The sequence below is a fragment of the Aquarana catesbeiana genome, linkage group LG13 (assembly GCF_042186555.1).
Source record: "Aquarana catesbeiana isolate 2022-GZ linkage group LG13, ASM4218655v1, whole genome shotgun sequence".
Lineage (NCBI taxonomy): Eukaryota > Metazoa > Chordata > Amphibia > Anura > Ranidae > Aquarana > Aquarana catesbeiana.
In genome coordinates, this window is record NC_133336.1 from 77015006 (window position 1) to 77030302 (window position 15297).

At 40.2% G+C, this 15297-nt stretch overlaps 1 protein-coding gene across 1 annotated transcript in view; it reads right to left on the bottom strand.

Annotated features, from left to right (window-relative positions):
* SPTBN5 (spectrin beta, non-erythrocytic 5) overlaps nt 1-15297 on the bottom strand; it is a 367667-nt gene that overhangs the window by 201278 nt on the left and 151092 nt on the right. The window contains exons 31-32 of the mRNA XM_073608935.1: nt 14443-14553; nt 4530-4709 (exon numbers count right to left, since the gene is read on the bottom strand). Of these exons, the coding sequence (XP_073465036.1) occupies nt 4530-4709; nt 14443-14553 (291 nt within the window). The remainder of the gene's footprint in view (nt 1-4529; nt 4710-14442; nt 14554-15297) is intronic.

The following is a 15297-nucleotide window of genomic DNA, read 5'->3' on the forward strand; positions in this document are numbered from 1 at the left end:
CCGTGTGAAAGGGCCCTTACCTTGAGCGGGAAATGCTTGTTTAAAAAGGCAATTGTTTCTATGTGCACTGGATGAAGTGCACTCATTTTGTGAGTAAGATTTTAACACTTTGTTTTAATAAATTGATCTGGTAAGCTGATACATTGCGCAATGGGGTTCTTTTTGTTCATTTGAGCTACTTTTGGAGGAAAGGTGTTCAAATGTGGACAAAGACACAGATGAAAGTTTGCATGGAGACAAAGCCCTTTTAAAGGGCAAGGCGCATATTGACCTAGTTTTCAATAGGTCAAAATCTGAGGTAAGCAGCCTGTTTGGAAGGTGGAAGAAGCACTTTGTTGTGGTAATTCATTTAGAATATTCACTGGTGTACGTCTCATTTTTTATGGACTCAAATTGAGGTGGGAGAAAAAGGAGGTATATATATATAAGAAAAAGTCCAAAGGATCGCTGCACTTAATTTCTTTATTGAACCAAAGTTCAAACAAACATTACAAGATGTGTAAGTTCATTACGTTCCGGGCTCACAAGCTTACATCCTTCTTCAGATCAACTTCAGATCAAACACACATGTGTGTTTGTTCTGAAGAAGGGTGTAAGCTTGTGAGCCTGAAACATAACGAACTTACACATCTTGTAATGTTTGTTACAAGCGATCCTTTGAACTTTTTCCTATGTTTGGTCAGTGGGATGACCAGATCGCATTGCACTAATTGAAGACTGGCTGCGGCTTTCCTCTACTTTGAAAAAAAAAAAAAAAAATTATATATATATATATATATATATATATATATATATATATATATATATATATATATTTTTTTTTTTTTTCACTATAAATTTTTTCACTATTCATTATCATTTGCATATAAGTGGATGCTACGCTGCATATTGGACTTGGCACTTTATATTTTGAGATGGAAGATATTCAGATAATATTTTTTTAGTCACGCACATCTATTTATCATGCATTTAAAAGAGATTTATATGCTATGTATATGATTTAGTTGTGTTTGATTGCGCTGAGTTTTATTTCATTTTATTGCATTTTTTTTGTTGGAACACATGACAACAGCTGTAGCAATCATTTATATATTTATTGAATTTGGTTTACAAATTGTGCGGTAGCCCTGGAGACTCTGGTATAATATTCAAGAAAAAAAAATACAGTGGCATGATATATAAGATTTATGTGAATGCATTATGGCAGTTAACACATCTCCATTTAGCATCACTTTATTGCAAGTCAAATCGCATTGTAACACATTGCAGTATGTTGTGCTGTGTTTTAATGCAGCACGTTATATTTTCATATGAACTGGGCCAATTGGAAACAATAGATTTTGGAATGTCAGTGCGCTGGGCTAGCTTAAAGCAATTCATCCCCACACACATGGTGTGGATGGGCACTTGAGGTGAGATCTTCAATAAAATATTCTACATGATTAAAGCAGCCAGTGCTTCTTTCAATCTCTTCATCCACCTTGACTGTGGGCTTTCGCCTTCTAAATAGAGTAGAGTTGTTGTGATCCCACCATTCTTCTCACTTGGACTGAAATGTTACAATCATTACATAAACATGAACAAGTGGTGCTTAGATGGCATATCATTAAGGCCCATTGATTATTTGTGCCTTGTTGTAATTGTACTGTGGACCTTGAGTTGATAATTGTTGAATGGAGCGTATATTGGACCCAGGCGTAACTTTGAGAGGGGCGGCAAATTGACGCCCAAGGCGCGAGGGTCGGCAACCTGTTGATCGTGGTCCATGTGTCGACTGCACACAGGTGACAGGTAGACCACAAATAGGTTCCCGTGTCCCCCACCTTCTTTCCCCACCTCTTCAGCCGTGCCTGTGCCATACTCCCCCTCCACCTCCGCAAGCCTCCTCTGCCGATGTCATCAGTGAACAGCAGAAAGCAGGAGGCAGCGTAGCTCAGAACGGAGGGCAGGAGAGGGAGCTGCACAAATTAACTTTTGAAGTTAAACCACAGATGATTGGTTGCTAGGACACAGGGCAGTCCTATGCAACCAATCACCAGCTTGCTAACATGGAAAGTCACTCTGCTGGCTCCCGCTCCTGGCCTCTGTCCAGAACTGTGCTGCCTTCTGCTCTGAGGTAGGACACTGCTATGGGAGGGAAAGGGGGGGTTGAGAAGGGGCCAGAGGTCACTGCTATAGGGGAAAGGGGGGCAGAGGACACTGTGTGTGTGTATGTGTGTCGGGGGTGATGTGAAGGGGGCAGAGGACACTGTTATGGGCAGGACCACCCCCATAGCAGTGTCCTCTACCTCCCTTCAAATTACCCCCCACCCCCCCAATCCCTGCATTCTTAGGCTGATGCACTCCTGATCCCTACATTCTGAGTCTAACGTACTCCTGATCCCTGCATTCTGAGTCTAACACACTCATGAACCCTGAATTCTGAGTGCAACGCACTCCTGATCCCTACATTCTAAGTGCAACGCACTCCTGAACCCTGCATTCTGAGTGCAACGCATTCCTGATCCCTGCATTCTGAGTGCAACGCATTCCTGAACCCTGCATTCTGAGTGCAATGCATTTCTAATCCCTACATTCTGAGTGCAGCATACTCCTGATCCCTTCATTCTGAGTGCAACACACTCCTGATCCCTGCATTCTGAGTGCAATGCACTCCTGAACCCTACATTCTGAGTGCAATGCATTTCTGATCCCTACATTCTGAGTGCAACATACTCCTGATCCCTTCATTCTGTGTGCAACACTCTCCTGATCCCTGCATTCTGAGCACAATGTTTAAAATTACATTTTAGTTTTAATTATTATGATATAAAATAATGGATGTGGGGGCCTTTTGATGGGCGCGATTTCTATTTTTTTAACCCAGGCAGCACAATGTCTTGGGCCAGCCCTGGTTAAACCTCCAATAAAATCACTGCAAAGCACTTATGAACCCTGCATTCTGAGCGCAACGCACTACTGAACACTGCATTATGAGTGCAACGTACTCCTGAACCCTGAATTCTGAGTGCAACACACTCATGATCCCTGCATTTTGAGCGCAACGCACTCCTGATCCCTGCATTCTGAGTGCAACACACTTCCGAACCCTGCATTCTGAGCGCAACACACTACTGAACCCTACATTCTGAGTGCAACGCGCTCCTGAACCCTGCATTCTGAGTGCAATGCACTCCTGAACCCTACATTCTGAGTGCAATGCACTCCTGAACCCTACATTCTGAGTGCAATGCATTTCTAATCCCTACATTCTGAGTGCAGCATACTCCTGATCCCTTCATTCTGAGTGCAACACACTCCTGATCCCTGCATTCTGAGTGCAATGCACTCCTGAACCCTACATTCTGAGTGCAATGCATTTCTGATCCCTACATTCTGAGTGCAACATACTCCTGATCCCTTCATTCTGTGTGCAACACTCTCCTGATCCCTGCATTCTGAGCACAATGTTTAAAATTACATTTTAGTTTTAATTATTATGATATAAAATAATGGATGTGGGGGCCTTTTGATGGGCGCGATTTCTATTTTTTTAACCCAGACAGCACAATGTCTTGGGCCAGCCCTGGTTAAACCTCCAATAAAATCACTGAACAACTAAAAAAATGAACAAGTGCATGAAATAAATTGTGCTTACCTGATCAAGAACCTCTAAGAAATGTATTGTAACCTCAGAAACTTATACCCATCAGCTCACATATGCTACCTATAACCCATGTGGTACTAGGATTGCCCAGCCAGCATACTAGACAGGATGCCCAGTTACATGTACAGAAGGAAAGCTGCTATCAGTACATACTACCTGTAGCCTGTAGTCTCTTCCCTGTTTTTTTTTTTTAAACATGATGGAAGTGCTAGAAGAGGAAAAGCACGTAATGCATGGTCTTTAGCATATAACAAGCTGCTTTTGTTGCTAAAAACCCAGTCTTTGTAAAGCAAGACTTAGCTTGTGTTACTCAAATAAAGGGTTACAAGAGAGACAGCTGTCTAATGTTCATATAAGGAGGATTGGTCACAGCTCCACAGCTCGGTTCCAGATTATATTTATCTATGATTCACAGCCAGCTAGTGTTCCCCTCCAGTCTACACGTGATTCTCATATTGAAACCCTTACCAACTGCAAAGTTAAATAGACAATGATAACACTGAGCTGACACTTGACAAGGAGAAGTCTCCACTTCAAAGATGGACATACGGTATCTTGCCTTGGGATCCATAGCAAATAGTCCCGTGTACCCTCATCACAATTTACTATGACCTCTGCAGTTCATAGAAAGCAGCATCTAGAGTACTGAGTGTATTAAGAGACTTGCAAACCTTTGATACCAATACTCTGATGCATGTATAGATTTTGTACATGCTTCAAGTTAAAAAATCCTGATACAAATGTGGGCTTCTAACATATTGCTGAGTAATCCAATTGCACCACCAGCTTATCCTTTGACTCATTGGAACCACATAATCTGTTGCAATGTATGGGTTACTAGAGTGTAGTGTACATCTGTTGTCCTACAAAATTATGAACTTACAGCAGCCAAGAAGAAATAGAGTTTACATGCTTGTTCCAGGTCAGTCCTTCTTTTCTCCACTTTGCTCTTGATCAGCTCCCATCTTTCCACCACCTCCTGCTGCTTTTGCTGTAAAGACTTACTCTGGTCTCTGGAACACCTGGGTAGAGCTTCATCTGCTGCATCAATAACCTCTTGTAGCTGGAAAACAGAATTCAACACTAAGCACAGTTCCACATTTCTAAATGGCGACAGCTAAAGAAAATCCAATTCCAAAGTGGAAGAAATCAGTTACTGTATAACCCATGGTATACAAATGCAGCACTTTTTCAAAAACACATCTTCCTTTAGATCTATACATTTCAGAATTATTCTCTAAATTCTGGACCATGTTAAGATAAGGTGATGTCTAGTTGCTCTTCTGTGCTTCTCATTGGATTTACTGTAGCTTACTGTATCTGTTCAATATTATGATTTAGTTACATAGGAGATAAGATTGGAAAAAGATACAGGTCAATCCAGTCCGACCTACATGTGTGCGTTAGTGTGCATCAGATTAAGTCTTCAAGAACATGCATGTATATTACGCCCAAGGTGAAGAAGGTGTCTAGAGTTTTTTGAGAATGTCAGCACTTCCAGCTGATACCACTGGCTGAGAAAGAAATTTCTACATTTTTGCTGCTCTAAACATAAGGCTGCCATACAGTCCTACAACAAGTTATTGAATTCAATCTGTAGCCAATGTTATGCTTGAAACCTGCATAATGCCACTGCTTAAGTCTCCTTTTTATTATTATTTCTATTTGTTTTTTGTCTTATGTTTGCTTATTACACAATGTAACCATCTAATTACTGTCCTGATATGTTGGATTATACATTAATAAATCCTATGTAAAATAATTAAATCTGTAGCCATATCCTGGGCTACGTCCTAGACTACAGCAATATGGAGAAGAAGACCTTTTATTCTTCTCTTCAACTACTGAGATACTGGTGTTATGCTTCACCATTCTCCTCCGGCTAAAGCCAAGCAAGTCCATAGACTTCTTCTATTCAGGGCGATGAGAATCCTGGGAGTTGTAATTTGAAATGGCAGCCATATAATGGGACAAATAGACTTCTTAAACTACACATCCCAGTAGCCACTGCACAGTAGGAGGAGTGGTGAGATTTGTATTAAATTGTCCAGGAAAGTTTTTCCTCTTGGCACCAAGAGAGTTAGATAGAGAGCGCTTTTGTCTGGATATTTGCCTACCAGAGGGAGACCATACCAACCGAGATTCAAGCCTGAGACTGGGAATGAGGACACCCGGAGCAGCGCAGCACCACCCATGTCACAGCACCTGTACTGCTACCGCAGGAAAACTGATGCATCCACTCACCCTACGCTTTTCACCGCTGATCACCGGAAGCTTTCAAAGAGAGACTGAGTGGGTCCCCCCTTCTACAGTGAGAGGTCGCTGGAGCAGCCAGGGGACTGGAGGGAGAGCTATTTGCCCATTGCTGATACTGCTAGCAGGGACTGAGCCACTGAGAGCAGGATACCAAGTGTACCCAATCCATAACACACTTATTCTAAACATAGAATGCACCTATACCGCATTACACCAAACCTTTATTGCATCTACCTTGCACCTGTGCGGAGACTATACCACACTTGCACTGTACCTATACTGCATTTAGGTTAACTGGTATTGTCATTAAATGCACCCACACTCTTAAAGGGGTTCTTGGCTGTTGATTGGATAGATTGATAGCAGCACAGCCATTGGCTCCCGCTGCTGTCAATCAAATCCAATGACGCGGCCGCCGGGGGGCGGGGCCGAGTCCTGCATTCGGCATCTATGGACGCCAAATGCTGGACTCAGAATTGCGCCCGCAAGGTAACCCCCTGGGTGAGCGCTTCTCCCAGGGGGTTATCTAATGTGAGGAGGAGCCAAGAGAGCCGCCAAGGGACCCCAGAAGACTAGGATCGGGGCCACTCTGTGCAAAATGAGCTGCACAGTGGAGGTAAGTATGACATGTTTGTTATTTAAAAAAAAAAAAAAAATTAACTTTAGTGTCACTTTAAAGGAGCCCACCGATAGTTGGCAGAAAAACATCTCAAAGAACTGCTCCTCTTGTAATAATTATTCTGCAAGCCCCCTGTGTTTCCCTGCCCCCTTTGCTACCATCCTCCTTTTCTTTTGGGCAGTGCATGCCCAGTCAATCTAAGACTAGCACCGCCACCATGAATGCGCTCTGGCAGTATAGTTCCAGCACTTGGTAGATTAAACTTTACTACTGCTCACTGCTGCAATTTAGGTAGCCTTCCTACAGTTTATGCTGATCTGGACACCAAATGTCATCTTATGACTTGTCTCTACTGTTAATCACTTTGTACGGTATATTGTGTTTTTACCATTGTTAATCCATTTTATGTGTACCTAGTTACCAACCATATTGGATAACAATAAATTAAGTATGCATTTACTACCTGGTTTGGTGCCTGTGTTACCCATTATTGTACAATATCACTGGAATTCAGTGAAAGTAATACCTAATACCCAATAGCACCACTATTGGGTATTAGGTATTACTTAGGTATTACACAACCTGGTGTGTATGAGGGGCTAAGGATCTTGAGAAGGTCAGAGCAAAGAACAGAGGACACATCCTATACAACAGCTTTTATGGGGGTAGCATTACAAATCTATTATGGGTCAAGGGGAATTCATTACACAGGACCTAACTCAATACAGTAAAACCTTGGTTTGAGAGTGACTTGGTTTGAGAGCATTTTACAAGACAAGCTAAATGTTTTAATAAATTTTGACTTGATATACAAGCAATGTCTTGATATACAAGTAGCGTTATGTCACAACTGAGTATAAAAGAGAAGAGAGTTGCCTCTAAGTGCACCAATATGGTGAAATTTAATGAAGGTACAACATTTAGCAATGTATCGCTACACTTAGAGGCGCCTCTCTTCTCTTTAATACCCTGTAGCTCCTGCTGGATACGGTAAATCCCCTTGTGGAGGCTTCCATTTGTAGATGGACATTTTATGGTTACACAACCTGGTCACATTGCTATAATCTTTTTATATGGAATATAAACTGAAGGACCTATGAATAAATGGTTGTGGAATGAATCATTTGAGTTTCCATTATATCTTAAGGGGAAATTTGCTTTGATATACAAGTGTTTTGGATTACGAATTATGCACGCAATCCAAGGTTTTACTGTATACAGTATGTAACTATGTGAACCAAATTAAATAGTTTTTTCTGCATTCTTTTTGCACAAGAATTTGTTGTTTTAGCCTGTACCTGGTGCATTGGCACCTTGCATTTCTAATAGCTAAATAATCTAAAAAGAATACATTTAGTGAAGATACTGCAAACCATAGTGACTTATAGCAAACAGAGACACCATCTGGTTTGATTATAATAGTAAATTTGATTTATGGCATGGGCAATCAAAGTTTGTACTACCTTGCTGAATAGGTCAGTATGTATTTACCAATCAGCAGGCAGCAGCAGGACTACGGATAGCCATTCGTGTGCTGGATATTATACCTGGGCAAGGACTAAGCTGTTTAGAACTTATCCAGGGAAATAAACAGTGCTTCTGACAATTGTAAAATACTGATCACCCAGAGATTGTTCAGGGGGAACAATCATGAGAAAGGAAAAGAAGTACAAAGCTGACTTGGAATAAGCATCAAGAACAAATGTGGCTACAGAGTACAGGCACATGTTTTCTTGCCTGTCGCTCCCTGTAAGTATTGCCCAATTAGACAATGCAACATTTATGTTCAAAATACAGTTACTCTTAGAACAGATTTCAGTTCAGCTATGGGAGTTACTGCACTTTTTCATTATACCTGCTCCTACACTGCCATAGGCTGGTCAAAGTTGGACATCTATCGGTCAAAGAAGGGGGTAGGGGAGAAATCTGCTGATCCTCAACCATGCCAAGGAACCATTATCATGTGCCTCGCCCAGTGAGCAAACAGATGAGGATGTTTAATGATTTTTCCAGTCTTAACCGAAGCATTGTACCAAACTGCTGGGTTCGGCTGTTAGTGGCCAGCTTTATTAAATACTGTACGTCTAACAGTGCCCTAAAAGCGAATAACTTTTTTTGCAAAAAGTTCTAGCTATAGATTAAAAGAAATGAACATCTAAGTAAGCACTAAATTTGCATTTCTACAAGAGTCTGTATTTCTGTATTCCCTGTCTATATAGTGCGCTGTAGATATAAAATCATTACATTAATGGTGTTTAAGGTCAGTAAATATAATCTGATTCCACGTTTCAGTTGCTTGTGACCTTCAGGAACCAAAATTAGATTGCAGTGTTTATGGGCCATTTACAGCACACGTTCATCCTCCACAGCGCCTTAAAAATAGTGTTAGCTCTTTCTGGACATGTACAGTAGCGAAGCAACTATAGGGGTCTGTGTTACTAGGCAAAAGTCTTAGCGATTTATAGAAGTGATTGTCAAAGAATTATAGGACTAGATTACTGATCTTCAGCAGAAACAATCTTGTTTCATACCAGAATTATTTAATTTTGGAGGATATTAAAAGAGGAATGGTATGGTAAGACATGACAGTGGTATAGTAGTACAATTGATTAGACTTTTACCTTATAGTATAGTTTGGATAGAGAAGAGAATCGTTAGAAACCTTATTGGGTATTTATTGCTGTCTGTGTCACCGCTTTTTTCTGTCCTGGTGACCATTCTCACCAGATCTGGAAGTGTCTAATGTCGAGATCTGCCAGCGTCTAATATCATTCAGGAGAACAGGAGATGTAACATAACATCACTGCTACTGCTGGTCACTCTGCAAGGGGCCCTGAAGACATACAATGTATAAAGCTTCATGCACACTGCTGCTAGTAAACTCATGTTTTTGTGAGTTTGGGCGTTTTTTTTTTTTCTGCCCTTAAAATTCCCTCTATGTTATCCTATGTGTCCATGCACACATGGATGTTTTTAGCAGTTTTATCAGCAATGGAGTTTATAGACTGTTTTCTGAATGCACTAAAAATCGCATTCAGGAGCGGGAATTTTGACCATAAAAAACCCTGAATGCTTTTTAAAAGCGCATAGACGCACATAAATGTGCAAAAACACTAGGCACGTTTAGCACTTCAGCGTTTATTTATTTCAATGGCCAGAATAAATTAAAATTCTGGTCACTGAAATATATAAACTCCCAAATGCCAAACTCTAATAAACTCTGCCAAACTCACCTAAACTATTTTGAAAAAATGCAGCTTAGGTGAGTTTATAATGCTGATTTTTTCCTGTCAGGATAAATAGCGTTTACAAGAAACCAGTGTGCATGAGGCCTTAAACAAGACAAATGACGAATCAGAGTTTTACAGCTTGGTTAACTGCCAGATTCACTATATAGACCACTTATATATTTGTACATGTTGATGATATCCCCCCTTAATCTCCTCTTCTCAAGAGAGAATAAATTCAGTTCCTCTAATCTTTCCTCAAATCAAAACTCTGCAGGTGGATAAGTGATTTTGGGACCCTGATTACACTGGGGAGAAGCATCACAGATATCGAAGGAGAACCATCCTGATTCATGGTGTGAGCGTTGTTTGACTTGTGTGGTCAAATTCTTGAGGTGAGCGTCAATTTCACCTGTAGGTGTGGAGTAGGCCTGTTTTTCTCTTTCAGCTATAAGATCCATATAAGAAATGTTTAACAGTTGTCTTTTTGGGCACAGCCATCAGTAACATTTCACCTTAGAAGGAATACTTGAAAATGTGATTTGTTTTAAGCACGGTGTGCACATCCTTTGACATTATGTTGATTGGACTTGTTTTCTTTTTTTTTTTTATACAGGATTTCAAACTTACTTTTTGTTTGGGTATGATCTGATTCCACAGGGGAATAGAATAACTGCACCATTCATATTCTTTTCAAAATATAATACAGAGTCTGTAAATGAAGTAGGGGCTCAATATGATGAGGAACACAGAGTGCAGGAAAATGATGAGTAGACATGATAGGATGAGGTGCACAAAAATGGAGGCTGTGGAGTTAAGATTTTCTTGGACAGGCTATAGCTAAACTGACTACAGTGTATTTATTGTCCTTTGCCTTTACTATTGCTAAGGCTATACTGCAATGCATACATGATTCAAATCTTCCTGTTACTGGTTGAAGTTGAGGCAGTAGATATTGTGAGATAGTTGAATCATGCTTCCATATTCGTATGGTTCTTTCATATCTATGACCAGATAAAGCCAAACTCTACCAGTCAACATACTTGACTCATACACATTTTCGATTGAATTTTAGTAACATAAAAGCCTAATTAAGAGAAAATATGGAGTGCTGTTTTTACAATATAGCAATGTGGCAGACAATTTGAATACTTTTAAAGGAAATCTGTGCTAAGGTAACATGTAGGCTGCCATTGCTGACCTGTGCTTCTAAAACTGTGAGATGCCTGTCTACAATGCCCAGAACAAGAACACAAATCGGGAGGTCTGATTTGGTTCCAATTTCACCTGCTTTCAACAAGCAACTAGCATTTTCAAAAAAAGGAACGCAATGGAAGCTTTCATATTTCCTTTAGCATACATTTCTATTAAAGCCCACCTCCAGACAAAACATATCTTTGGGTCTTGGAAAGGAACAGATTCTTTGACAGGTGTCTTTTTGAAGTCTATGTCCTAGGGCCTACAGCTACCTTAATTTCTGGTCCTGCCACTACAAGCTGCCATGGGTGCAGGAAATTAGGTGTTATTATCCTAATGGTGTCAATGATGGCAAGAAAACTCAACAGAAGTATTTATTTTCTTTTAAAGTCTATCCAAAGCTGAAAAAAAGTTTTGGCTGAAGTCGGGTTTAAATGGTCCTAAGGAAACACATGTTTTTTTATTTGCATAGTTATAACCTCTGACATTTAACAGATCTTCCTTTCTTTTTTGCAGCTCATTGAGAAGCTGGTAAGTGACCTAATCATAAAAATATAGAAAAACACAGGGGACAGGAGGAGAGTGTTGGCATTCATGCCTTCATGTACTGAGTATCAAAAGCTGACTTGGCCCAATATGGCTGTTTTTTGTATAACAAGTAAGTGATTTTCAGTTTAAAAAATGAACACAGTGCCACTATTTATTCTCATAAAATGTAATAGTGGCTTAGCAGGTATTGCCAAGTTAAATAAAACTACTCTATTCCCTGGCAAATCATCTTAATGTAAGATGGCATTTTTGGAGGTTTGGCACATTCAAAGAATGAGTATTTTGGACTGGTTTTCAGTCCCTGGAAAGTACTGAGCCAGAGAATACATTTTATTTTCAATAGACAATACCAGCAGAATAAAATTCACAATCACATCTAACAATATCAACTACTTGAAAACCCGGATTTTACTATGAGGGCTAAAAAGGACTGTGAATTACCAATTAAGATACCCATGTGAAATAGTGACTCCTCTTAAATTAATGGTTCCAACACTACTGGGGTTATTTAAGGTGTATGAATAGGCAATACCTGTTTTAGATTTTTGGATAGTGTAGCGAAGGAATAAACGTTTTTACTGTCTTCTGTGCCTGCGCTAAGTAGTTTTACCCTCTGTATATGTCTTGTTCACTATTGTCACCGAGATAGAAAAAAATGGGAATTCCAAAATTTTAACGAAAGCAAAGAGTAGGAGTAGTATTACAACTAAGAAAAGAACGCCCTTCAATTTGTAAAGATTTCCTCTCAATTTCTGTTGTGTCTCACAATCACAAGTGTTTTCATTCTTGCGTACTCTATCTAAAAGGAAATAAAAAAATGTTGCCTATGCATATACTTTAAAGTATTTATAGTCAAAATGAAAACTGTGGCTGCCAATCATATTACATCTTTTATAGTTTTATAACAGTACCAACTGTGAAACATGATTGCTAGGGATGAGCTTAAGGTTCGGTCTTAAAGACTGAACCTCGGCTGTTCAGATGTACACTCAAACAACTATCAGTTTAGTGGGAGACAAATGTCATGTATAAAAGTGGTATTAATACTGCTATTATATTTGACAGCTTCTTGCTGTCAATGATTGCTGAGGGTTCATTGCTGGGTCCTCGACAACCAGTACTGTCACTGGCACCATTTTCTTACAAATGGGTGGGAATCACTTGCCATGTAAGCAAAGGAGCCAGGGATAGTTAAAGAAAAAAAAAAAACTCATACCAAGCCCTTCAGGTTTAAATGGGAGGTCCCCACGCAAAATATAAAATAAAAAAATAGCGCCCAAAGATTGCCACAAACACTGAGCCAGGGTTGTGGGGAAGAGCCACTTCTTATCATCAACTTGAGGACAAGGACAACGGGCTTTGCAGGGGGGTTCCCCTTGCAAGCTACTCACCTCATGTGAAGGTATGTGGCCTGGTATGCTTCAGGAGGTAGGGGGGGTGCAAGCTTATCCCCCACTTTGGTGGCTGAATTTTTTGGAGGGACATTTTTCTTTTTTGCCCTGGATTCCCTTTTAAAATCCATACCAGATATGAAGCAATAGCTATAGAATTAGTGTGGACCTTATTTTTTTTTTGTGTGTGGGGTCCACTATAAAATTCATACCAGACTAAAAGGGCATGGTGTGAACTGGATGGGAGGGGGTGCATGCATCTTTTTTGCTTGCATTGGGGTCCCCTATTAACATCTATATGAGACCCTCCTCTATGATAAGGATCTAGGATAAATGAACAGAATCTCCAGCCGCTGTGTTTACAGACAGAATTAAGCGGCTAAGAACTGTCATTTAGTCTACATTTGAAACACACCTTATTTTTAAATGTCAGTTTTGCTGTAGTAGGTTGTATTGTATATATTTCACAGATATGCAATTTCACAGGTAGGGTCAGGGCATCTACTAGGCGTGTTATTTCATTGAATTTTGCATTTTTAACTTTCACCTCAAGCATTACTAAAATCACTGCTCCCCACCAAACAGTATTTAAAAAAAATGTTTGCTTTGGTAAATGTTCCTTAGGGCAGTGCCTAGCCCCCACTCCATTTATTTGATAATCCCTTGCCTAGCAAATAGCCATTACTGTTTGAAACAATCAGTTCCCATTGACTTAAACCCAAACTTTAGTAGTTTGCCAAACCTGCCTCGAACCGAACCCAGGTATGTTCCGCTTATCAATAATTATTTCTAATTGGTTTAAAAACTGAACTGTATATGGATGTTAATTTCCCTATATCAGGCATATGCAATTAGTGGACCTCCAGCTGTTGCAAAACTACAAGTCCCATCATGCCTCTACCTCTGGATGTCATGCTTGTGGCTGTCAGAGTCTTGCTATGCCTCATGGGGACTTGTAGTTCTGCAAACAGCTGGAGGTCCACTAATTGCATATCCCTGCCCTATTTTGTTCACCTGAAAAACTAAACCAATAACTCTGGGCAGAATTCTTTAATCAATAAAGCTTAATAAAATCTGTATGCTATCTTCGGTTTACTGGCTATAGGACTCACCTGAATACACACTCCATTTAAACAGTACATATAACACAAACAATTTTCATTGATGTGATACATGGAATTTTCTAAGGCACACTTTTCCACTGAACTTACAATCTGGTGCCCAGAACAAGAGGTGACAATCCGAAACTGTTCAATGACACAAGGAGCTGACAGAGAAATTCAAGCCCGGCGTCTCCAGCAAGTTTCATGGTTTTATGCTTAATCAGTCAGCACATTTAACCTCCAGGCAGCCAAACGTTCTCCATTATTCTGCATGTTAAGCGCAATTATCACATGATCTATGCCCCCTGATGAAATGTCAGCAGACTGGCCTGACCATCAGAGACAGCTGTAGCACATCAGGCATACAAGAGTAGGCAGAGCTGTGTGTAGAGGGGCCAGGGCTGGTATGATAACCATGTATGTTCCCAGACATGCACAGTAATGAATCTCTTACCTGCTGCTCATTCCCAGACAACTCATGTTCCAGGGCCTTGTGTTTACGCAGCTGGGACTGCACTCCGCTAAGGTCTTTGGCAATGTCATCCGGAATGCTTTTGGATTTTTCCTGCCGTGCAATTAGGAAAGAAAAGAAATGCACATATAACTACTTATCCCATGAGCACACGGTATATATTTGAGACAATTTACAAATACTAAAAAGAAAGAAATGATATGGCGCTGCTCGGAACAACCAAAGCGTTTTCAGCTTGCATTTTTACACTGAAGGTTACAAAGCAAAAGCTGGCCTGGCTAGTTGCTATGAGCAATACAAGCTATTTTTCTGCCTGTCTGTGCTTATCTGCATGCCCACTGTGTGATAACTATACAATTTACTATAATATGGAGTTTAACCTATCTCACCAAGCCCTTCTCAAAAGCAACAGCAAGAACCTGACTATTACAGTTTTTACTCACCAAGCAGACTAAAGTATACTTTCATTAGATAACATATGTTCATACATCGCCCCTATGTTTGAATGAAGGGGCCTCAATACCTGAGTTTATCAAAAGGTGAAGAAAAAAAGAGATGATGGCTATTGAAAAGCAGTCAGACTTCCTCTGACAGTCTTAGGAAAAATTTAATCATGAATCTGATCAGTTACTGTACTTAGACTTTCCATTTTTTTTCTTTGCTCTGGCTTTTAAAAGAGAAGTATGGCTTTCCCCCCCAAAAAAAAAAATTATACTCACCTAGGTGGATGCAGCGTCGATCTGATGCTGCATCTGTCTCCCGTCAGCTCTGCAGTGAGAACTGAGCGATCAAACACTGATGATCACTCAGTTTCCCCTCCGTTCTGAGCAGGGAGAC